Source organism: Trachinotus anak, unplaced genomic scaffold, assembly GCF_046630095.1.
Source record: "Trachinotus anak isolate AG129_WGS33_773 ecotype Australia unplaced genomic scaffold, CSIRO_AGI_Tana_v1 ptg000018l, whole genome shotgun sequence".
Classification (NCBI taxonomy): domain Eukaryota; kingdom Metazoa; phylum Chordata; class Actinopteri; order Carangiformes; family Carangidae; genus Trachinotus; species Trachinotus anak.
The window spans coordinates 19682522-19707875 of NW_027273869.1; the positions used below are offsets into that span (position 1 = coordinate 19682522).

At 41.8% G+C, this 25354-nt stretch overlaps 1 protein-coding gene and 1 long non-coding RNA gene across 4 annotated transcripts; one reads left to right on the forward strand and one right to left on the reverse strand.

Annotated features, from left to right (window-relative positions):
• Positions 1-1806: 1806 nt before the first annotated feature.
• LOC139635133 (calcium-activated potassium channel subunit beta-4-like) lies at positions 1807-24986 on the reverse strand. Of its 2 annotated transcripts, XR_011694126.1 has the most exons (5): positions 23869-24986; positions 20635-20805; positions 9510-9637; positions 4428-7966; positions 1807-4262 (listed from the first exon to the last, which is right to left on the reverse strand). XR_011694126.1 is itself a non-coding variant. In XM_071502149.1 (4 exons), exons 1-4 carry the CDS (start codon positions 24031-24033, stop codon positions 7642-7644), a joined length of 789 nt encoding a protein of 262 aa, XP_071358250.1. In that variant the 5' UTR covers positions 24034-24986; the 3' UTR covers positions 1807-7641. The 2 variants fall into 2 exon arrangements, 1 of the variants encoding a protein (XP_071358250.1); XM_071502149.1 differs by having other exon boundaries at positions 1807-7966.
• LOC139635136 (uncharacterized) lies at positions 1837-14179 on the forward strand. 2 transcript variants are annotated; one of them, XR_011694128.1, is made up of 6 exons: positions 1837-1969; positions 5401-5505; positions 10540-10622; positions 11099-11218; positions 11373-11505; positions 13092-14179. It is a non-coding gene; the product is annotated as an uncharacterized lncRNA (long non-coding RNA). The 2 variants fall into 2 exon arrangements; XR_011694127.1 differs by lacking the exon at positions 1837-1969 and adding an exon at positions 4958-5091.
• Positions 24987-25354: the final 368 nt, after the last annotated feature.

Below are 25354 nucleotides of genomic sequence, written 5' to 3' on the forward strand. Positions count from 1 at the left end.
TGACCCCTATAGGCCCACACACACACACACACACACACACAGGATGGCATCACTTTACAGGGACCACACTAATGAGCTAAGCTATCGCCTAGAAGCGACCTTGATCCCAATATGTGGTGGAGCTACAAGAAAAAATCAATTTACAGAGAAGTCAGGAGAAAATGGACGTTTTGGTGTAGTAGAAATGTGTTTTTGATCCTCTCTAGTCCTCTTCATCCTCCCTGACCACTGAGATTTATGTAACGACTCCCTGTAGGGTCCCAATCCCCAGTTTGAGACCCAGTGCTGAACACAGCTTGACGGTTTGAGGTCGATTGAGGAGTTTCCCCCTCGCTCGGTGTCTGCGCTGATGTACTGGTCTTGATTAGGCTCTCGTTCTGCTGATGGTGGTGTTGTTCATGTTTATGTGCTGGAGAGGAGGCGCCTCCATCAGCAGAGAAACAGCCGCAGAGGACCACGAGTCTGCAGGTTTTTAATCCACCTGAGCTCTGCAGCAGCTGCACCTCCACAGCGGAGAGTCTGCTCACTGTCTGTTGAAACGAAGAGCGACTGAAGCTGAGGGAGGAAGGACTCGTGATACACAAACCAGTTAAAACCTGAACACTGATGTGTGAATGTTTTCCTGTGTGAGAAAACAGAGAATGTTCTTTAGCTTTCAGCTAAGCTCTGCTTGTCATCTGTATCCGCACATATGTTCACTTTACACTGCTGACAAAGTACAACAACACAAACAACACAGAGACACACTGTGTTTCCTCCTCAAACAGCCTGAGATATAAGTGGTTTGGTATTAACACCGCTGTCCAGGCTGAGACAGGGTCAATGTGTGTGAGAGAGAGAGTCATTGAATATTCATTGATTAGAAAGAACGAGTGGTGTGACTCAGACAATACAAGTGTGTGTCCTTCTCTTGTCTGATAGGAGGTCATTCAATTCAACACTCTCCATTTTGATGAGATTTGTGAATGAAAGGATTGAGATGAGGTCAAAGTAAGGACAGACTCATCCTAACACATAGACAGACAGATTTCTCCGTTGTTGACAACAAAAATACCACACTATCATTCTAAGGAAATACTGCCGACCTCTAGAACTGAGCAAACTGCTGATGAAGACTTGTGGTTAAAGCTAGTAAGTGGTTCTTGACTTGGTGGTGTGCTGTGACTTTTGTAGATAGACAAGCAGCCAAAAAACAAACACAACGAAACCTAACCCTAACTCTGCGATTCAGCTGTGTATTAAACTAACCACAAATATATGGACCAGACTAAAACAAACCTTTTCATGACAGTAACAAATCTTAAAAATTATTATTGATTATTCCTCTGAACTGACACTAAACTGATCAAATGTGCAGTAAAGAGGAAAAATGTCTAAAATCTCTTCTAAGTTAATCAGCATATTTAGCATGAACTGACAGTGACACAGTGACCATGTAGAATCCTGTATTTTCCCGCCTCAGTGTTGTTCATCCTCCTGGTTCCTCCTCTGGACCGTAGCTGAAGCTCAGAGAGGCGGGAACTTCGGTCTTGAGTCGTAACCTTTATTTACACAAACAGCCAAAGGCGAACAAACGTTACACTGCTACGTTCGCAGCTACAAGCTAACTGCTAACTAACAAGCTAACTCTCTGCTCCGGTCGCCAGTCTCTCTCTCTCTTTCTCTCCCGTTACGCACACATCCTTCATACTCCTTATTTATTATTTATTATTCCCGTCTGTGCACTTCACATTTTATGAAAATAAAATGTGAAGTCTGATGAGATGCTGGAGGCCGGTGAAGCAGAAGAAGCTTCGGTGCGACTCAGTTTGAAGAGAAAATGTGTCTTTATTGAAAGATCTCTATCAGGCACTATAGTTATCATCGTTATCATTAAAATACAGGCGAAGCGGCTACCTGGGTCACATGGTACACAGGAGAGATGGAGGACGACAAAATACCTGCAGACGACACAGTGCAAAGTACAAAGGTATGAAAAAAAAGTATCACAATAAAAATAAAGACATTAATTCAATAAACAAAGGACTTAAAGTAACAAACAAACATTTTACAGTGTGGATTAGAATAAATTAGAAAATCAATTAAAATCTCAATAAAACCTCAACAAACACCAAAACCACATCTGTAAGAATAAAATGAAATGTTTTCAATTTCTGTTGTGAAGAAGCAAAATACAGTGTTTAGTTGCTACTGCGGTTCACAGCTTAGCTTATGGCTTCAGATAGAAAATCTAACATTATTATCTCAGACACAAAGACGTCAACAGCTCATAGAAACACACAGAAATGCTACAGTGAAGCTACGTTTTCTCTGGACAGGACAGACAACACGATGGCTTTAACTCTCTCCACAGCTGAAAACCTATTCATGATTAAAGTTTAGTGACGGACAAAAAACAACAGTTGATTCATACAAGTGTGTGTGTGTGTGTGTGTGTGTGTGTGTGTGTGAGACAGAGAGAGGTTTGTTCTATAATTTTTTATAGTTTTTCTGCAGTTGAGAAAGTTTTCAGGAGAAAAGTTTCCATTTAACAGGTTTGTAATTTTAGCACAACAAAGAGGAAAGAACGAGTTGGGAAAAGAAGGAGTAAGGAGGGTAAAGAGGATAAAGGGATAAGGAAAGAAAAGGTAAATAAAAAGGGAACAGGGAGGAGAGGAGGGAAGAAAAAGTGGAGGATGACTTTTGTTTGATTCCTTCAGGCCATATCCTTCAGAGGCTGCTGATTGTGTCACAAGGGCGCGACCTATCCCAAGATGCATTGCGTGCGGTAATGAAAATAAAATAGCAGCAAACAGCACTGACAGAGAGCCTGAGGATCGCGCTGTTAAATGTAAGCATTGGGTTTCAGCCCAGCTCAACAGTAATGGTGCAACTGTTAAAACCAAGGACCTTAAAAACTCAAGTTATCGTGAAAAACTGTTACGTCAGGGTTGCTAGGCAACAGTAAGGGCGGGCACAGCCGGTGGTGCAAAGTGACGATGCACGCTCTGCGCAGAACAGCGACAAACCGCCGTGACGTGGCACAAGCCACTGGAAACGATGGGTTTCAGACGCAACGTAGCTTGTGACGGCTACAAAGGGCCACACCTTCGCAGGGGACACGGCCCCTGAATTGGAAAGCAGCTATAGTTTAAATGAAGCTACATCAGTACTTCCTGTTCCTTTGCCTACATTCATGGAGTCATTCAGCTCAGGAGGACGATGATGATGATGACGTGTTACATCGTGTTGTAAAATGCACCTGAAACTGTTTATGTTGAGAGAACATTAGTTCAAACAAGAGCAGATATTTCCTTGATATATTCATTATGGATTAGTACGGTGGCCCAAAGGTGTCATTAACAAAAACGAACTAACAAATTAGCAAAACTCACTAAAACAGCTTCCAGGAAACTGCCAGCGTAGAAATGACGACACAACACAACACGACACAACGTGGCTGAGCTCGGTTTTGTTAAAGCAACGGGAGCAAAGTCTTTTATGTCCACAAGATTTTTTTCATGTATGACTGGAAAGTAAAGTGGGGTCTTCTTCTCTTAGGGGTCCTGTAATTTTTCATGTTTCAGTTAATTGTATACACAGCTCTACATGTAAACCAGCTGATTTATTTGTTCTTTTATGAGTTATTGAGTTTTGTACAAAAATCAATTAGAAAAACTATTGTAAAGACAAAGAATAATGACCATAAAACACTGTTTCTGCACATTCTGCCACAGCAGGCATAAATAAGATTTTACATTCAGTTTGTTATAGTTAAACTTTGTCAAAAATACAAAAAAAAAAAACTCTAACACAAACCAACAACACAAATCTGAGACGAACAAAGCGACAGAACTTTTCCTGGAGGAGCTGCACCAACAAAACGTGCTGCAGCAGCGTAACACAAAGCACAGAGACTGAACCCGAGGAGGACGACATGTATTTACAACAACAGTCGGCTGACACACACACACACACACACACACACACACACACACACACACACACACACACAGACTGAAGTTCAGCTGCTTCACTTCTCATTGGCAGCGACTTCACTCAGCCTTGAGGCTGTTGCTAAGCAACGTGTAGCTTCACGCCAGGTAATTTTTAGACCGTTGGGCACGTTGGAAAGGTGGTGGCAGGAATTTGGAGGAAACACTTGAAGATTAAAAAGTCCCTCTGATGCAGGATGAATCATGTTTGATGACAGCAGCTGATTTAGTGTCTAATTCAGCCCGTGGAGGTTACTGCTCTTCAAACACTCAGTCCACTTTTGCTTCCTTTGATTCGGGAATTTTCCAGTGATAGTTGAGAGCATGTCGAAACAAGAAAGAAGAAGAGGGCAGATTACAGAGGAATCGAGTATGTATATGATGATCCTCTCAGTTCAGAACATGACTTGAATTAACGGCTTGTGCAGCAAATAAACAAAATCTCACATGTACCAACAGCCTTGTCAGCGATGTAGACTAACAGACACATATTCCACATGAAGAGATCCAGATGGAGATGTTACTGTCCTGTCTGCTGCACCACGTAAAAGCTGTGAAAAGATGAAACTCAAGTTTACCACAGCATCTCCACCACCTGCTGCCGCTTCCCGAGACTGAGCGTTCGACCTGCAGCCTGCCCTCTGCACGACATGTTCGCTTGTTTTCACCACTGATTCTATCAAACCATTTAAAATGAAGCCACAGCTACAAAAAAACAAAACAACTAATAAATAAACGCTACCAGTTTTAAAGCTTGACCTTCCTCTTCTTTACTCACCACAAGTTTCCCTAAACGTCTAAACAGGGTAGAAACCAAGTAGAATCTGATTCAGTAGACAGCCACAAACCATCTGCACTGCAGGGATTCACCAAAGCATCCTACTTTATTCACATGGTCTAGATTTTGTCCTCATTACCGCTGAAGGCGACGGCTGAAAGGCCTGGAGGTCCCGGCCATGTGTTGTTTTCTCCCCCAGCGTTCTCACTGAGCTACAGCCCGTCTGTTTAACATGCACACGTCCTGCTGGAGCCTTTTAATCAGATTCACTCTTGACTGATGCTTCGGTTCTTCAGAGGCCTGGTGGTCACCTTTTTGAGGCTTTGTCAAAAGAACAAAGTGAGATTTTAAACTACAGATCAGAACCACCGAAATGGCTCCTGCTCCAGAACACTGTGATCCAAAGCTCATTCTCATCGAGTCATCTGCCTCTCTGATTCACTCCTCATCACCCAACATCAGTCCCACAGCTGGCTGAGATTCCTGTTTTACAAAGACATTTTTCTGTCACAGTCCCTGCTACCTATGATATCTTTGCTTTTATTTTTACTTCTATTTGTTGTGGTTGGTGTGAGTGTCATTTTTGTGCTCTCTACACCAGAACACATAGACGAACTGTGCTTCATTTTCCACCTTTGTGATTCAAAGAGCCCGTTAATGAGGAGGCACTGTGGAGTCCCAGAAGCAACAGGAGCCACTAATGGGCCCTCAGATGAGTCAAGAGTGTATCTGAATACATCAATAAATAATAAGGTAAGTTCAATTATTAAAAATTACCTCCAGTTAATGATTTAAAAATATCCTCCAATCAACTTTTACTGGCTCTTTACTGGCTCTTTACTTTTTTACTTCTTCATTTTTCTGTTTTTCCCAACATGAAATTCTTCTTCTTCCTGTTGTTTACATGCAGAGCTGTGACATACTTGAGTACATTTACTCAAGTACTAAATCTGAGAATAGTTTTGAGGTACTTTTACTTCAAGTTTTTCCATTTTGTGTGACTTTCTACCATTTCTACCACATTTCGTAGTGAAATATTAGCTGTTACTCCTCTACATTAACTTGGCAGCTGGTGGTAATTCATATTTTACATTAAACATAAAATAAATAAATAAAAATATGACACATTAGCGTAGCAGGAGCAGCCCAACAGTAACTGCAGCGGTCAGACTATGACATTAAGACGCTGTTAACAGATTTATGGAGGAACTTTTCTTCACAGCAGGTGTTGCTACTCTTCAAGGTGAAGACACAGTTTTCACTCTGTGATTAATTTCTTTGTTGACTCGTTCTTATAAATGGAGCCAGCAAACTATAAATGGGAGTGTGAAATAAATCAAGAGCTTATTTATTCTGTCAACTGACTGGAAGTAAAGGAACAACTTCTTGTTAATTAATACAAACCCAGCCCTACGACATGTATATACCAAACACTGTGTTGTGTTGTTAACTCCATTTGTCAAGATGAGAATGTTCATTTACAAATATAATATTGTTTTAATATAATCTATTTAATATTTCTATCGTTCGCAGCCTTTAATGAACACCCTTTCAGTGCTGGTTAAACCTTGAGGCCAGGCCCTGACTGGTTTTGATGGCTGCACAGGTCCTGGTGACCAAACTGTGACGATATCAGGACAGTTGTAGACGACATATTTGCTACACATTTGCACCAAAGCTACTTCGTGTATCCTGCGTTTCTCGGTTGCTGAAAGGTCCTCAGAAATTACTGTGTCTGTGTTTGCGAGTGCAATGCAGCACATGACCAGCGGGGGGCAGTATCACAGAAAGTCTTGAGGAGGCTTGTCTGCCTGTTTTCTCTGCGGTGACCTCAACATCAGCAACATTACAACCTCCTCAGGTGTAGCTACGAGCTCTGGTTACCTTGTACGAAAGCTAAAGTTCACAATGATAATATTTTCGTCAGGAATGATTAGGCCCTAATTCGCCCCCTAGTGGATATTTCTCTTAATCCTCCAGATACACACAAAGTTCACAAGCAAGTGTGTGAACAATAATACTGATGTTGCAGGTGTTGTCTATGTGTATGTATTGGTACAAACAGAGATTACAGCTAAAGAGCAGGAAAGACGAATCTGTCGTTGAACGTCACGGTTACAGAAGAAACAGTTACGATGACATACTCTGTGATACTTCATGCTGGTAATACTTCATGGGAACTATAGTTTTTTCAGTGCTAACCAATAAATTGGGCAGTTTGGATTGTAACTACCATCAAAATGCTATAGTAGACACTCATCTATCATAGAATATGGGAAGTAAACCCAAGGAACACATTTTCAGACTAGTAAAAGAAACTCTCAATGAATGACTGCTCACGAACCTAGAGGAAGAGAGGCTAACCCGAAGGTGACGACTTTGGCTCTCCATTTAGACACATTTATGGCTACTGGGACTCAAAACTCAAAACTACATTAATAGAAGAGCTACAGTAAAGACCTCAGTAAAGAGCAGGTGAGTTCTACATGTCAAACCTCATGTTCGAAGTTTGAATCTGACTCACTTTTCCAGCCAGTGTATCGTCGGTGACAGCACGAGTGTAATTCAAAGAACCATTCGTAACGACTCTAGCACAGAAGCTATGCTGATTATAAACAGAGGATTGAACTCAGCAGCATCCGAGAGTCCCAACTGATCCAAGGTGCTGATGTTTCTCTACAGTGTTTCTGCTGAAATCTAGAGGCCACAGGGTGGATTTCCCCTCATCCTCTTGCCACATTCAGCTCTTGTTTTCTGATCATACAAACCGCACCAGACAGGAGCGGGCTGTCGGTGGCGTCCTCAGCCAGTCAGTCGACTTCGCCCACCGGCTCATCAGCATCCTAACAGATTAGATTTCATGAAGTGAAAGCAGATATCGGTTCTGCCTTAATGTTCCCGATCGCGGCGTCGCACCGGCACCGCAAACAGTGGCAGGGTCCTTGATGGCGACAACAGCTCGGGGTCAGAGTTCGTTGAGAGGGGGTCTCCGGCCTTGTTGCTGCGGCGATCTGAGGGTATGCTGGACAGGTCTTGGCAAACTTCGTAAGAACATTTCCTCTTCTGGAGGGCTTCGGCTCGAACGGCCAGGGAACGAGCGCACACCGTCAGGAGCACAATGAGCGTGCCCAAAAGGAGCGACACCATTGGCCAGAGGACACAGTGCAGCAGGACGCTGGTGTCATGGGAACGGCGCCACAACACGTCATCGGGCCTGAAAACACATAAAAAAGAACAGGAATTATTTCCAGTTTCTTCTACTTTGCTGTTTTTTTAGTCATGGTTCAGCTACTATCAATGAAACTCTACTCTTCCTGCAAATTTTTCAAATTAAAAGCCTACCAGGAAAGGGAGGAATTTTACCCTTTGAGCTGCCTCTTTTTTAACAGTGATAGAAAAAACAGATTGTTGATTTTTATAACTATAACTTATAGATTTCCTCTTTGAGCTGAAATTAATGATAGAGAAACTTTAAAGTCAGAAAAAGTAAATCCTTAACTTGCAGCAGTGTGTTTTAACTTGATTTTAGTGCTTATAGTTTGGCCGAGACAACATCAGAAAGTTTTGGGATATCACCTTCATACCATCTACGAAAAAAGTAGCGAGTAATTGTGTTTTCTCTCGAGCCCTCTGAATACTCTCCTCTAAAGTAAAGCAGAGCCGATGTGCAGCATCATGAGCTCCCGCTGGGCCCTCATTTACAAAGCAGAGTTTCCTTGCTCAGATCCTTCTGGTGCAGAGATAAAAATAAAACTAGCCAAGGTCACAGGTAAGCATCGTCTGTGAATAAAAGGAGGATTAAGCTGACACACTAAAGGAGAACGGTTTTTGTCCATCTCATCAATTTTTGGTCACAGATTAAAAAGTGCTCACAGTCAAGTTCTTCCACACTAAACAGTGGAAACCGTTTCATGATGGCGCTGGTTTCGTCATATTGAAACGCTGCAGCAGTAAAATGTACTTTTACCAGGAGGAACAGAACAAAAGGAACCAGACTGACAGACACTAAATAAGTACATATTTTAGGAACATGTACTTGAGTATTTATTTTTCATGCTATTTAATGCCACATTTATCTGACAGCTGCAGTTACTAGTTACTTTAAAGATTTTGCACGTAAAACATATGAAGAGCTTATGAAATATGTTAAAAATTCCACTACCTGCCATATTTACAACCCAGATGCATCAGCAATAATAATAATATTCTGAGTAGTAATTGAACAATATTATATACTATTATATAGTACAGTATATAATAATCCAACATTCATGGGGCACATTTTTCTGCACTGAATACTTTGAACAGTTTCAAGTTCTTTTTCCTACTTTCTGATTTATATACCTTTTACCAAAGTATCATTTAAAATGCAAGTCTTTTACTTTTGTGAAGGATCGTTTAAAGTCCTGCAACACATTTTCTGTAGCAACAACTGTGTTCCTGTGAAAAACGTCCTTCACAAAATGACTGAAAATGTAGCCGAAAGATCTGGAGGAATAAGGACTATTAAATTGAAGTTAAAGGTCACTCTTGCGAGGTCAAAGGTCGTCCAGCAGTAAATTGTGAAGTGGAAAAGGTTCGGTCAGAAAGATGCCTCTGTAATGCTGCTGGTTGCTGCAGCCCATCTGAAATCTCCTGTGGTAACAATGATCTGTCAGTTTCACAGCATCACACATCCTCCAGTTTCCAATTTATCTGCACCACACCTCCAAATAGACTGCACTGTAAGAGTGTGTGTGTGTGTGTGTGTGTCTCACCTCCTCTGCTGGTTGAAGAAGCAGGTGAAGGACTGGCTGCTGACCTCTTTAGTGAAGTAATCCTCCCACCACAAAACACTGTCTCTGTTCTTCTGGTTGTCCCTCTCACAAGGAGGGACGTACGAACACTGAGACGCAGAAAGACAGAGATTTTATTCCAAGATATCAACGCCCCCGTCGTCAGTAACTCATCGCAGAGAGGCCTCATGAAGGAGCTGGAGAATACTGATGATTGAAGATCAATTGAACGAACAAAACACAAATTTAACATGAGGCGCAAAGACATAACCACTAAATATAAAATCTGCAGCTGTTGTTTCTTTATATTCAGATATAAAAATATTTCACTGAAACTGCAAACATCACATTCAGATTTCTGTAACAGTCCTCCAACCTGCACGACCACCACCCTTCTGATACGACCCACAGCGGTGTCTCCTGAAATAGCGCCCCTATGGTGGCAGGTGTACCAGACCTTGGTTGTCATGGTTACAATAATAAACACATGGACTGTACTGAGAGCAGCGTACCTACCTTCATCACTGTTACTATAGTAACAGTCATGTCTTGGTCAGGTTTAGGAAAGATGGTGATTGGGGTTAAAATAAGTTCTTCCTCAACATTAGACGATCTTTGTTGTCATGGTTACAATAATAACAACAACGAATGGTCATGGATAATAGAAACAACATAAACTGCTCCTGTCACATGGGAATCGAACACCGCTCTCCTGGGTCATATTCATCCATCCACCCCAACCTCCTCCTGACGTGGACTTTGTCGCTCTATAAACTTCGTCACCGCACTTTTCCCTTTGCTCCTGTCATCATCACTACGACCACTAGATGTCGCCTAGCAACAAAACCTAACGACGGGTCATAGTAACCTGCTGACAGACGACCTCTGACCTCGTTTGTTACAGGACAGTCTTGTTATTTCTGTTGCATGATTCAGACAGAGTGAGGCTGTGATTTCAAACATTAAACCTTAAAGACACAGTTGGATTTGTCTTGTTCTTTATTTGTTTCAGACTAATGACTGACGATCGCTCCAGCGTCTCTGAAAATGACGGTGATTACTCAACAGGGGGCGCAGTAATCAGGTCAAAACAAGGTGATCAGTTTAAAACTGATTGGCTCAGAGGGGATCTGCACCGTGCTCTTCTTCTCCAGTTTAGATTTAGTCTCATTTTCTAAACACACACACACACACAGACTCACGTTGCAGGAGGTTGATTGCCTCCTGGCTGGTTACTGTGGATCATCTGTGTGATGTGATTTTGGAGGGGAGCTACAGTTCAGCTCAACACAAGAAAAATACATCAAAATGAAAGATGAGACAATAAAATAACTAAAGCTCATTGGTTCCCACTGAAGATGTAAATGTTTAAAAAAGTGCAGAAGTCTCAGAAATTTCCTGAAACTGCTGCTCACTATAAAAAAAAAAAAATTGTTGGGGACTAGTTTCTGTGGCGGATCAATCCACATTTGATGTGTGTGGGACTGAGTCAAAGTAAATTATCTGTGCATATAACAGAGCAGTGCTGTTGTTAAACTGTCCAGTAAAACATGTATTTATTATGTGTTCAGCTTCACCTTCAGACAAAGTCACAGTCTGAAACCAAAGGTCACCACAGGGGCCGGTGGAGCTCAGACCCTGTCCCTGGACGATGGTGCACAGGGGCCACAGGGCCCAGTCTCACCTGGCAGGTAAATCCACAGATATTATTTCATTTCCTCTCAGCTGATGTTTTTCTAATCTCATCTGTCCTCACTTTGTGTTTCCGTCTGATTGCATCTTGTCCAGACTCAGAGTAGGTTGAGAGACCATCACTCTCTCTCTCTCTCTCTCTCTATGTTTCAGGTAATTGTCAGCTTACTACCCAGCTCAGCTCAGCAGCCATTCATCATCTGGCCAATCGCACTCGGCTCGCCCGATGACATCATAAGTGGGTCGCACTGCCGGATGATTGCGGTTGCCATGCCAACAGGCTGAGGTTACAATTACATGTGTGTGTATGTGTGTTCATGTGAGTGTGTGTTTTAGTCTCTAATAAATAGCCTAAATGAGATCAATGTAGTGTGTGTGTGTGTGTGTGTGTGTGTGTGAAGCTGCGGCCGGCTGCTCACAGGATGAACCGTCACACACTGATCAGTCTGAAAACACCACAGGTTCCTACAAATCTGGACTCATTTAAATTCTCCTCTCAGGTGTTGCTGCTATTTCAGGGTTTTGAAATTCAAATCAGGGACGACGACGTTTTCAACCCTTCTGCTGTTAAAATGGCTGAAATCAACTCAGTGAAAAGAGCCGACGGGGGCCAGATGTGTCAGGTCAAACAGAGCTGCAACGATTAGTCGACTAATCGATCAGTCGATTGACAGTTATCTTGGTAATCAAACATATATTTAATTAATTTCTTTAAGGAAAAATGTTAAATAATTTCCATCTTCTTGAACATGAGGATCTGAAGCTTCTCTTTGTCTGAAGCTTTGGACTGTGTGACAGTTTTTTCACTATTTAATTTCGTTTTATAGACAAAGTGATTCATCAGTAAAATAACTTGCAGACTGATCAGTAATGAAAATCATCATCAGCTGCAGTGCCAGCTTCATTTTCATTTTCATTATTGATTATCTGCTGATTATTTATAATTGTTAAGCAGTGGTGGAAGAAGTATTCAGTAGAAGTATTGCATGCAAACCTTGCATTGAAAACCTTAGGGAAGAAAAAGCACAGATGTAATATCAGTAAAATTTACTTCAAGTATCGAAACTAAAAGTTTTACTGTTGTATGATATATATTCATTTCCTGTCGTCTGGAATCATCACATTTGCAGTGTTGTGTTACCTCTGAAAAGTCGACTTCTCATAAGCGAAGAAGTTGTTTTCATCTTTGTGATGATGATGTTTCCAGATGTTTGTTGTTTTTTTGTTTTTTTTTAGCTCAAATCAGTTGTTTAAAATCAGTATTTCAAAGCAAAATTTGGAGATGCATGATTTTTACTGGGAATACTGAGAGTTTTAATCTGAAAAATAACAAAACTGTCAGAAAAAAGCTGCAAAAAGTTCAATATTTCCCTATGAAATGTAGTGGAGTAGAAATATAAAATGGAAGTACTCAAGTAATTAGTACTTAAGTGCAGTACTTACACTTTATCACTGTGGTTCAGTCTGTAAAAAAAAAAAAAAAAAAAAAAAAAGTGAGAAAATGTCAACCACAAATCCTCTGAGCCCAAGGTCACATCTCTGAATAATTTGTTTTATCCAAACCCAAAGATGTTCAGGGAGAAATCCTCTGGTACCAACGTTCTTTTTTTTCTGGGGGATTTTTGCTAAAAGAAGAATTTGATCATCAAAATAGTGAGTTGATGAATTGTTTCAAACTTTGCTGTCCCACATAACAAAGATGCAACACAGGACACTGATGTGTCAACACACAAACAATCAACTGTGGGTGGAAGAGCATCAATCACGTCCTGACAGGTGGACAAAACAAACACTCTCCGCTCTGATTGGTTCAGTCAAGGACAAAAGGTCCTTTGATTGGTCGATAATGACAAGGTGAACTCTATCCTGCAGGAAGTTTGGAGGCATCAGAGTGTGGACCACAGCTGGCTCACAGGCTTGTTCTCTCCTGTCCCAGTTCACACCTGGTTCCATGAGTCCGGTTCATTTCCAGCACAACTGTAAGATGCTTCTTCAACAGGAAGAGCCGGAAAAAACCACCACAAGAAGATGCAAAATGTCATCAAAGAGACGCACAACGACCACAAACACGAAGATGCAAAAATAACCAAAAATAAAGTCGTGTCATAATCTGAGGCATTTTTTGTCCTTCACTTGTTTCAAGCCATAAAAATATGTTTGTAGATAATTATGTATGAAAGAGTAAAAGCCTCTTTTATTTTTAAAGTAAACTAATCAGCTTCTTCCTTTTGATCAATAAGAGAAAAGTGGTGAACAAGTGAACACAGGCTGCTCATCAATAAATAACTCACAGCTTCTGATAAAGAGAAACAAATCAAGAGTCTAAAAATATGTAAAAATATGCACGCATTAATAAGCACGCAGACTGTCTGCTGACATTATCAGACAGTGTTTCTGTCATACAGGCTTATTATCAATTTAAATAGATAATCAGGATCTTTGTGTGTGTGTGTGTGTGTTTTGTCTTCAGTGACCTGCTGTTGCCTTTCTGTCTGACTCCAACTCTGCAAACAGCTAAACAGATTAACACGGGGCCTCGTCCACCTGTCTGCCTGCCCGTCTGTCTCTCTGGAGGCTGGATGAACAGGACAGTGATGAATCAGCAGGTCAGCCTGGGCTTATTTAAGCAGAGGTGTGTGTTTGCTCTACTACCTGAGAACAGGTTTGAGCTTCACCCCAGCTCACAACTGGGAAGAGAGAGAGGACACACACCAGTGGGGACAGATGAACACAGACGTCTCTTCCTTTAAGTTTTAGTTCATAGTTTCTTCTGAGAAAGAGAGAGAGATGGAGACAGAGGGAGGGAAGGGAGCGAGGCAGAGTGTGTCCCCAGGGACGGAGGCTCCTGGCTGGGCAGGGAGACACCGACAACTACCCCCCAGTGTCCTGGAGCTCCTGCAGCTCTGCCTCATTATGGTTAATTAGTTTAAGTTAGTAGCGCGCACACACACACACACACACACACACACACACACACACACACACACACACACACACACACACACACACACACACACACACATCATCATTGTCAGTGATTTCATTAAGTTTTTTTTCATTCTCTGCCTGAAGAAACAGGTGCTTTTTATGAATTAATAGCTCTTTCCTCCGACCTTCTCAGCCTGTTTGTTGTGTTCTTGTTGTCGTGTTTCTACACAGATGAGGTCCACATGTCCTCACAAAGATGGGAGGCAGTGAGGACATTCTGCAAGTCACTTGTATAAATTATTAGTGTGGGATCAGGGTTCATTGTTAATATTAAAATACTGGTAAAAGTGAGAGGTTAGAGGTGGGTATATTAATACAAAATATGTGTGTGTGTGTGTGTGTGTGTGTGTGTGTGTGTGTGTGTACATGTCAGTCAGCTGAGCAGCGTTGCCCTCTGGTTACCTGCCGCTCTTGTCATTTACATTTATAACATAATTAAGTCATAAACGAGGAAATTACTCGGCGGTGTAATTGGCTGAGTGAAACCACCCACCTGCCTTCATCTCCTCTCTTCCTTCCTCTCTCTTTTCTCCTGTCACGCTGCGTTCATGTCACTCTCTCTTCCTCTATTCAGACACCAGATCACCATGTCACCGTTTCACAGCTCAAAACACATGATTTGGAGCCGATTTGCTCTTTAAATGACAGGAAGTGGAAGGAAGGAGTCTCAGATGAATCTGCTTTACAGGCTGGATATCTTCTGCTCCTTGTCACAGACTAATCTGCAGAGGGTAATAATGTTATTGATAAACACTTATGGCTCAATGATTACTTTCCCTGAATATTTCTGGCTTTTAAATCTCAGTCTGATATGCTCTTATTTTGAAGCAAAAAGCCTTTGCAGTCAGAGTTTGCATGCAGCTGCTTTTGTGCATCAAAGGTTAGATGAAAAAAGGTAATTAGATTACAGCCAGTGTAAATATTTATTGATCATATCACATCATCATTTAGTATTAATATACCGACCTCTAACCTCTCACTTTTACCAGTATTTTAATATTAACAATGAACCCTGATCCCACACTAATAATTTATACAAGTGACTTGCAGAATGTCCTCACTGCCTCCCATCTTTGTGAGGACATGTGGACCTCATCTGTGTAGAAACACGATGACAAGAACACAACAAACAGGCTGAGAAGGTCGGAGGAAAGAGCTATTAATTCATAAAAAGCACCTAAACGCCTCACATGCAGATTATGGTTAGAGATTTCAATTTACATATGTTCCTTAAATGCCTCACATGCCTAACCATCTTAGACGCCACTGGATATGTTGATAATTCCTCCTACATGGATGGAAAGCAATTAATTCCCCACATCAAATACTTTACACTACATTTTATCTCAGAGTAAAAACAAACATGGACACCAGTGTGTAGACGGCCACAGGGTCAGAGGTCAGAGGTCAGCGTTACAGAAGTAAAAACGTGCAGTAATGTCCGTCATGATGCAAAGCAGCTTTACTTTGTTCAGTGAGGAATTTCAGCTCTAATGAAATATATAATGTGATGGACACAAACACCCTGACAAATACACACTCTGACCAAAGAAAGTGTATGAAGGCACACACACACACACACACACACACACACACACACACACACAGACATATACACACTGCTGGTAAAGTAAAATACACACATCATTCAGTCAATTTCAATTTCTTGCTTAATGGCGTCTGCAAAGCCAAGCTAGGCTAGCTACATTAGTCCTTGTCTGTGTGTGTGTGTGTGTGTGAGAGAGAGAGTTATGTCTGCATTTGATAGAAGGCCAGGGGAACATTAAGAGCTCAGAGCAATAAACTGTAAACCAGCTCACAGAGAACAGGAGAGAACGGCAGTAGGGTGTGGATGAAAGTAACAGTGTTCTAACTCTGAGTCTGTACATTTAATTTAACGTCTCCTTTAAGAGAAAGAACAAAACAAATAAACACAGCACTGTGCTTCTAACCTGAACCTGCTAAAACAATCTGTCATCTACAAGAAACAGTCTTTATTCAAAACTTTGATGCAGTTCGATGTGATTGTCTGAGTGTTTTCTCTGTGATCCAGTGGCTGAGGGTGGTGACTGCTTTGTTGTGACATCACAAAGTTCCAGAAGTCCTGACGGCTGGTTTTAAGGCTCAGTTTCTGAATACAGGCTGTGTGCATTTCTCTGTGGACTGAGGCTTTGATACTTTCACAGTATTAATATAGAACCTAGACCTGCTTTATAATCACAAACACATGGACATCTGCCTTTAGACTGTGTGGAGCTTTAACTGAGTCCAAAGAGAAAACAGAGCACGTCCAGTCAGGAGCTCAGATATTTGCTTCTACACCCACTGAACATGGTGATTCATTTAAGTAATGCATGTATAAACACACACGCAAACACACACACACACACACACACAGACACAATACACACAATATATTAAGATGTACATGCACACATTTAATTAAAGCAGGTTTTATCTTTTATATCAGGTCACCTGTTTCTGCTTAAAAACCAGAGTGTGAGGCAGGTTGATGGATGTGTAAAATCAATGCACACACACACACTCACACACACACACACACACACACACACATATACACACACACTGCAGCAGTCCATTTTTTTTTTCCTCCAGCCATTTCCTCCTCTTGTCTCCACAGTTCATTTTTGTTCCTACAAAAAATGAAACGAACTCGTGACCCCAATAAACCAGAGAGTATCACTCTGTGTGTGTGTGTGTGTGTGTGTGGGTGTGTGTGTGTGTGTGTCTTCCACAATAACTTTCTGGGAGGTTATCAAACTAATGCATCGATGTGGCGCGTCGCCTCAGATCCACTCGGCCCTGGAGACACATTTCCTTTAATATTGTTTATTAAAAGACCATTGGACTTTATGTGTTTTTAAAATCATGATTAACTAAAATCTTCATGCTGCAGCTAACCGCACACAGGTAGATGTGTGTTTTATTCTGGATTTAAAATAGCTCTACAAAGTCAAACCTGCTTGAGAGACAATTATTTTACAGCTCTGTTTATTAGCTCATCAGGATGGAGCAGAGAGAAAATCAGCCCACAGAGTTTGGTGATGTAGGTGGCAGGAGGCAGAAAATGACTGAGATCAACATGAAATGTTGTTTTTGTGGCTAAAAAGCAAAAGTGATGAACAGAAAATGTTCATTATCTCAAGAAGGAAACCTGCCTGTTGGCTCGCAGCAGAATCAGCTGTTAGCTCTGGATCTTATGAAGCTGTGGATGTTTCACACTGAAGCTGAAGTCAGACAGCTTCACACTGTGACCGTGTGTTTAAGGCTGATTGATCATTTTCCTCCTTCAACTCACCCGTTTACATTTTATTAAGGATTAAAGTTATGTAAAATTGAGGGCGTGGCCTATTTGAGTGACAGGTGGGTGAACGTATGCTTGTCTCAGCTCCACACATGCCCCTCCTCTATATCCATGTTTGGATTAGCTTGGGGCGGAGTCAGGCACTGCCAAGATGGCAATGGAGGATCAGCTCACTCTTCCGAAATCTGTGGGTGACGTCACGAGGCTACGTCCATCTTTATTTACAGTCTACAGTTTCACCTATGAGAAAAAAACTTCAAACACTTTGACACGTTTGCCAAGTGCTTCCTGATCACAAAAGTTCTCTTTCTGAAAAACAAATTGACAGACAGATAATAAACAGTTTTTAACACATTCAGATCTTTTGCCTGCAGCTGGACATTAACTACCAAACAGCTTCCATTAGCAGTGTTTGTTGTGACGTCACAAAGACTTAAAAACAGCTGATTATTACTGACAGACATACAGAATAAGACCCAGGTTGTGATGAACCAGACTGATCCTTTAACACATCCCTCCACACACACAGACGGTGGATCTCTGTAACAGCCGTGCTGCCGTTGATCTTAATGTCATGTCAGTCATCGGTCCACAGGCGGCTCCATTAACTAATCGCCCCCTATGGACACAACACCAATTAGCTCCAGGTCTCTCTTTCTTAATCAGTCTCTCAGTCAGCTGGTCCACAGGTCCATCACAGCCACAGCTGCAATTAACTGTCACAGTCTGTCTGTCGCTCTCATTAGACTGTGAGGTTAAAGGTCACCAATAAAAATACAGCAGATTTCAGGTAAACACACACAATCCTGCAAGGTTGGATGGTGGGTCCAGGTGGGCTGGAGCTTTAAAAGGCTGAAACTCATCTTCACACCTGAACCTTCAGATGTACCTGTTACCTTTCTCCCTCTGGTGCTTCGGTCTCGCTCTAGATGACTCTATTAAGCCACTACATCTCTCTAACCCTCAGGCTCTGTCTCTCTCTTTCTCTTTATTTCCTCCTCCCTGTCTTCTCTGTGCTGGACCAGCAGCCGTTCAGAGACCTCCCTCTCCCCCCTCCCCGTCTCAGTGCCTCATTCAGATGTTTGGGATCTGGACGTCTGTCCCAGCCTCCTCCTTGTCCCTGTCTCCCTCTTTCCAGGTCTTTATGGAGATGGATCAGGATCTGTTGGAGGTTTCTCAATATATGTTTACAATCTGTAATGTCGTCATCATTGATTGTCCATGCTGGGAGTTTTTCCTCCCTTTCCTTTTCCTCGGTCTAAGAACAGAAGATGCTGCACAGCTCTACAGATTGTCAAACCTCTTGAGGAAAATTTGTGATCTTGGCAGTTTATGTAAATAAAATCTGACTGTGTTTGAAGTGTGACTCTCTTTCATTAGTTATATATGAAAGGTCACAGAGCCCATGACCACAGCAGTGTGACATCCATCCTAATATCCAGCCTCTCTATCCATCGCACATTAAAGTATTTCTGAATGAAGCGTGACTTGTCTCTCTCTCTGTCCCTCCACATCATCTCTGTTGCAGTCGCTATGGCGACTGAGCGGCATCTATGACGCTCCGTCTCTCCCCTCTATATTTACTCTGTTGCCCTAGCGACGACCCAGACGTGCACTAAAGAAGAAGACGTCCCACAGACCAACAGACAGACGGACGCTGACTGTATTTGTCCGTACTGGACCCACCCCTCCCCTCTCAGTCTCTCCCACGAGGGGGTCTTCACTATACACATGGCCAAAAGTATGTGGACACCTGGATGGTCCACCCATATGTTAAATCCATGTGCTGCTATAACGGCCTCCACTCTCCTGGGTTCAGGTTTTCCCCCAGATTTTAACAACTGTGATAAACAAGACCAAGAATAAAGCTTGTTTATGACTTGACCGTGGATCCTGCCCCTGAGCAGTTACACACTCTGGTTGGTGATCCACCCTTGACGGAGGCAGTGTCATGTTGAAGCAGGAAAGGGACAAACACAAACTGTTGACACGAAGTATAAAGACTCCCCAAACCGCGCACAACAAACCGCAGAAGAAAAGGACACGAAAGTCTGATGGCGTCTATATAGTTTTGGCCACAGTAGGAGCTGTGAGTACACATGGTGTCAGCTGTGATGTGTTTACTGTCAGCTGTTTGTTAATGATGCTCTAAGTGAGTGTTGTAATGGTGTGTTGTGTCTCAGTGGAGCTATTTCTGTTCACCTCCTGACTTCAAGCAGCTGCGATAAAAAAACCCATCAGATAAAAAAAAAAACATGAAACTTGTGAAATTGCTGCTGCGTTTCCATATTATCTGCATGTTTCAGGCCATTTAACGCCTGATTCACATGATTTTACATACTGATGCATTATACTGAGCACTCACCAGTTCAATATGTGTTTGTCTGTTTTACAACCAGTTCAACTTTATTAACTCAAGTTCAACTTCCTGACATTGAACCTTTGTAAATAAACTGATTATTCTACTAAAATTGAATTCCCTTTGGTTATTTTCCTCTGCTTTTAAGGAAATCCATTAAATCTACACTGATAAGCTTCTATTAACTAAATCTTTATTATCTCCACCTAAGAGGCTGTGTTTTCACCCGTATCTGTTCATTTGTTTTTTCAGCAAGATTACACAAAAAGTACTGAACTGATTTGCACCAAACTTGCTGGGGGGATGGGACATGGGCCAGTGACGAATCCATTAGATTTTGGTAATGATCCAGTTAAAGGGGTGGAGCCAGGGTTTTTTGTTTTTTGACCTCTGGACCTCACAGACTTGACAGGGTTGTTTCGTCCTGGCAGAGATACGTACTGGACTCTAAAAGCCCCAGGTTTACTCAATATCATTCCGGTCTACTTAAGTAAAATCTCATTATGACTTCATCTGGTAGTTTTGGTCATAGTTTTAACATAGTTTTAACACTTTTATTATTTTAGTTTATATTGGGCTTTTCGTTGTAACGTTCAGTTTTTATTAAATTGCTGTAATTTTTCTTTGACAAGGTGTAGAGTTTATCAGCAGAACAACTCCACCCATGTGTATCCCTGTGTGCATCCAGTTTGACGTGTATCTCGCTCCCAACTCTGAAATAATAAAAAACAGTCCTGTCTTACCTTTGGGTTGAGGACCAGCTGTTGTTCGTCAAAGTGCAGCAGAGCCACAGAGTTTGACTCCGAGTTGTTCACGAAGATCTGCAGGCAGGGATACAGGGACGTCCCCTTACAGTCCGCCCCGCATGTAAACACACACTCGAACATCTCCTCCGGACGCAACACCGACACCACCTGAAAGAGAAGGAGGAGAGCACATGAAGCAAGAGGAAACCATGAACTTCAAAATGCTATTCATTCCCTCACCTTCACCCCCAACTGGAACTAGACTGATAAATCTGTGCTGCTGGTTTATCAGCAGATATTAGCTTATTGCAGATATATTAGCATCAGTGTATATGTTGGCTGATAAGTAACAAGTGTGAGCACAGAAATGACAAAGATGTGTTTGACGTAGTTAAGAAACAGTGATACCGTCAGAGTTTGTCCAACACAGACATCGACAAGTTTATAAAGTTGGTGGAGTTAAAGTCAGAGTATCACCAAAGTCAGAGGGGTTGTTCCTCTGAGGACCTGGAAGGAATTTCATTACATCTGGCACAAACATTCACCTGGACTCAAGGATGGACCGATCAGAATTTCATGGTCAAAGGTCAAAGGTTAAGGCGACCTCACAAAATGTCTTTGGCCTCATGAACACAACATCTCAGACAGTCGTCCTACGAGTTTGGCACAAATGTTCACTGGACTCAAGTATGGATTGTTTAGAATTTGGTGGGCAAAGGTCAAAGGTCACTGGTAATTCTAGGTAATTCTAGTTTGAGACAAATGTCGTGGACCGACTGGCGTTGCCACTCCTGGAGCCAGCAGGGTAATTATGAGTAATCTGTACTGGTGTACTGGTATATTAAGAACGTGTACAGTGTGATTTGGTTTGGAGACGCCCCTCTACAAGTAAACGTTATCCACGTCTTTGGACACATGATAAATCCGACTGTCGAGCCTGAACATGTGAGTGAACGTGACCTGAATGATTTTGATATCTCATGTTAACGAAGAGCGATGACGGCAGTGCTTCTCCCCGCTCATTACCAGACTGAAATAACAGACACAGCCATTAAAATAAATATCAGTACAAGATAAAACACAATCAATCAACTGATGAAAGTCAGACCTTTCTTCATCACTCAAGACGTACGGCAGCCACAATAATGTCCCGGTCCTGAGATTTATGTTATACTAAGCAGTGGATTAGTGAATGACGGAGTACACTCTCACTGCCACATGACTTCAGACTGTGTTATTAAAAAAAAAAAAAAAGAAAAACAAAAGGTTTCCACTCTCTGTAATGCATGAACATTATTTCAGGACAATGCAATAAGCTAACAGCCAAATAAATCAGGTTGGTATGAATTCATCATCCACAGGGAGCAGCAGCAGGAGTGCAGCCTGTGGCCGCCTGTAATTTATGTCATGAAAACTCCTGAGTGGGTTCAACACGCTGTGCAAACAGTTTTAATAATCCACAGTGACGCAAGGCGAGGGAACTACAGGAGCTGAAGGTCAAGAGCGGACGACAAAAAAGATTCAAACAACTGAGGAGGTAAATGGAAAAAGGCCTGAGGCCGGTCGAGGATTTTTACACTTAAATTCAAGTAATTGAACCCACAGGTGACGTAACACAGATTCTCATCACTTATTTTTCATTTTAAGATCCCAGTTTTCTCTTGGCTGTGATTAGAGAGCACATGAAGTTATATGGGCTTCATTTTGTAGTCTGCTTTCAGGAGAGATATATTTTAGAGTTATATGAATCTGGACCACGGCCATCCCTTAAAACCAGAACTGCTGAAGCACCAAATAAAGTAAAATAAAGACGACAAACTACATTTTCATTATTGCTAAATTTGCTGAATATTTTTTTGATGAATCAATTGTTTTTTGTTCTTTTTGTCGATCGACTAATTGATTGATGGTGACTGTTGTGGGGCCAAAACACATCCAATACACTAAGTTTAAAAACCACAGTGACTGAGTATCAATGACAGCCTGACGGATGATTGACAGCTCGGTATCAGCGATTCTGTCAGATCTGATAACAGACTCATCTTCACCGTCCATCAACGTGATGAAAATCTGGACCAACACACCCACCGATCACTGATCACTGATCAGATTGGTTTTAGTCCTGATTTATTACTGCACACTTAAAGTGGCTGCAGGAGATTGGCACAGATTATCTCATCACATCAGTTTTTTCAATATGATAAAAGTCTTGAAATGCTTCATCACTCTGCTTCCCTCCAGTATCTTCGGTGCATATTGAAAGTTCTCCACCACCTGATGCTTCAAGTCACAACTAACTGTAACAAAGTGATGTCTCTGTGCAGATCTTTGAAGTTTTTCTGATTCTGGTGAATAAATTATCTAAATGTTTTGGGATTAATTATCTGTTGTTTCAACACAACTCAATACTTCTGACATTATTCAGGATTTACCCTGATGCACTCATGAAAATCCTAAGAGTAGTACCTCATAATGGTAAAACTAATACAGCTGTTAGTCGTAATATTGATACAAACAAAAGTACTGATGGTATTTATTACTGCTACAACAAATATTAGTATTACTAATAGCAGACTTATTAATCCTTCCAGGCAGTAGTTTTATCACAACTTCTACCAGTAACTGCATTAAAAATAACACATTACTAATTCTATCACTGCTCCTGATGAACAGCACCACCAAACCCCACAGTTATTTTGACACCAGTGACAAATTTACAACTTATTCTAATATTAATAATGTTCCCATTAAAAAGTACCTCCACTAAAGTACACACTCCACTTCAACACCACTATTAATGTAAATGACTGATTAAAACAACAAAAAGTCTCTTTAGTTCAGGTTTAACATTTATAAGCTCTATAGGCTGAAACAGTTAATAAATGCTTTATAACACATTACATGTGGTTATAAGCAGATGTAAGACCATATATATATATAAGAAGATGTGTTTTACAGCATTACAGCTGTTTTGTTGTTTCATTCATTTCATTCAGTGGGTTCGTCGCTGTGAAATAATACAAATTAAAATCTGCTTAAAACTACATTACAGTGAAGTCTTTACTGCATGTTAACAAACTGCCTGAGCTAAAAGTACAGTGTCCCCTTCACTAACTAGTAGTCTACTACCACTGCTGCGACTGACTCAACTACTACAACTAGTCCGCCCCGGTCCGGAGCGCTGGCCCCGGGATCCGGCGGCGGCAGCTCGGGGCTCGCAGCCGCGCTCACCGTGCAGTTGGCCGGCTTGCTCTGGAGGCTCTGCAGGGTCGGGCTGAGCCAGCAGAAGCCCAGGATGAAGAGGCTGAGGATCCCGCAGGCGATCAGGAACAAGCCCAGCCTGATGCTCTTGTCCTCGGCCTCGGAGTACTCGTACGACACCCGGATCTTCGCCATGGCAGCCCCGCGGAGACCTCCGCCGGCATGGAGAGGAGCAGAGGAGGAGGAGGAGGAGGAGGAGGAGGATGCAGGAGGAGGAGGAGAGAGGTGGGGGCGACGCTGTTTGCCTGCTACTGAGAAACTGAGTTTTAACACCGGCTGCTCTCTGTCTCTAAATCTGTTTCATCTCCCCGCGGCTTCATTTAGGCTTTCCTCCCTGCCTCCACCCCTCCATCCATCCTCCCTCCCTCTCCACGGCTCTATTTCCATCCCTCTCCCTCTCTTTCCTACTCTACTGCTTCTACTTTTCCCTCACTCTGCCCTTCCTCCTTCACAATGTCTCATCATCATCATCATCATCTTCTAATTTTAACTCTCTTCACTGTAAAAACAAAAACTACTGTAAAACAACTGGAACTTTTATTAAAGGGTCAGTTCACCCAAATTACATATAATTATCTATCTATCATTGACATTAACGTCCTCTAACCTGAACGACCATTTACGTCGTTTTTTTTCAGCCCTCTGATACGACCCACGGGAGCGTCTCCTGAAATAGCGCTCCACATGGCGACAGGCCTATGGACCTTGGTTGTCATGGTTACCGTAATAATGGTCATGGTAGGTGTCCTGATGTTGCACCAAATTTCTGGGCGATCCATGTAATGGTTGGTGAGATATTTCGGTCTGGACCAAAGTGGTGGAGCGACCTGCACCACCACCTGTAGAGCGACGCCATGTTTTAGTCCATTTAGTGCCCGTTCTTGAGCTTTTCATCTCACTGAATAGCAGAATTTCCGTGTATTTACTAATGAAGTTACCACATTTAATTATTTGTTCCTCAACTTTGAAGCCAACATGGATGAGAAATCCTTAAAATGCTCTGAAAAAAATGAAAATTTGGCATCTAGATGATCATTTGCAGCCAGATGCAGCTTCCTAAATGGACTCGTTTGGTAAAACTTATTTCAGTAAATGTCTAAAGAAGAAAGACGTCAGTGTAGAGAAAGTTTCTGCAGATATTAACTTAGTCTCATTTCAAAATGTGTCATATTTTAACCAATTAAAGAATCAAAATGAGTTCAGTATAGCACCGTCTTCTTATTCACCTCATTACCTTTAGTATTTTTTTAATCAACAGCTTCATAACTAATCAAATCAGTTTAATAACTTTTATAAACTATATCACATCTGTCCTCTGTGCCTGAGAACCAGAGGATGTTTCTGAGAGGGACGTGCTCTCCCTCGGCTAAGAGGCTTATCTCATCCAGCCTGTAACAGTGAGAGAACAACAAGCGTCCACCGGCGAAGTAAAACACAAATCTAGATTGAATCATCA

Bases quoted from the DNA above. Each gene is read 5' to 3' on its own strand.
- LOC139635133 (XM_071502149.1), bottom strand. From the start codon at position 24,033: ATGGCGAAGATCCGGGTGTCGTACGAGTACTCCGAGGCCGAGGACAAG. The intron at 20,806-23,868 runs GTGAGCGCGGCT...CTTCTCTTTCAG, and splicing joins GCAAGCCGGCCAACTGCACG to GTGGTGTCGGTGTTGCGTCC. The intron at 9,638-20,634 runs GTAAGACAGGAC...TCTGCGTCTCAG, and splicing joins AGCTGGTCCTCAACCCAAAG to TGTTCGTACGTCCCTCCTTG.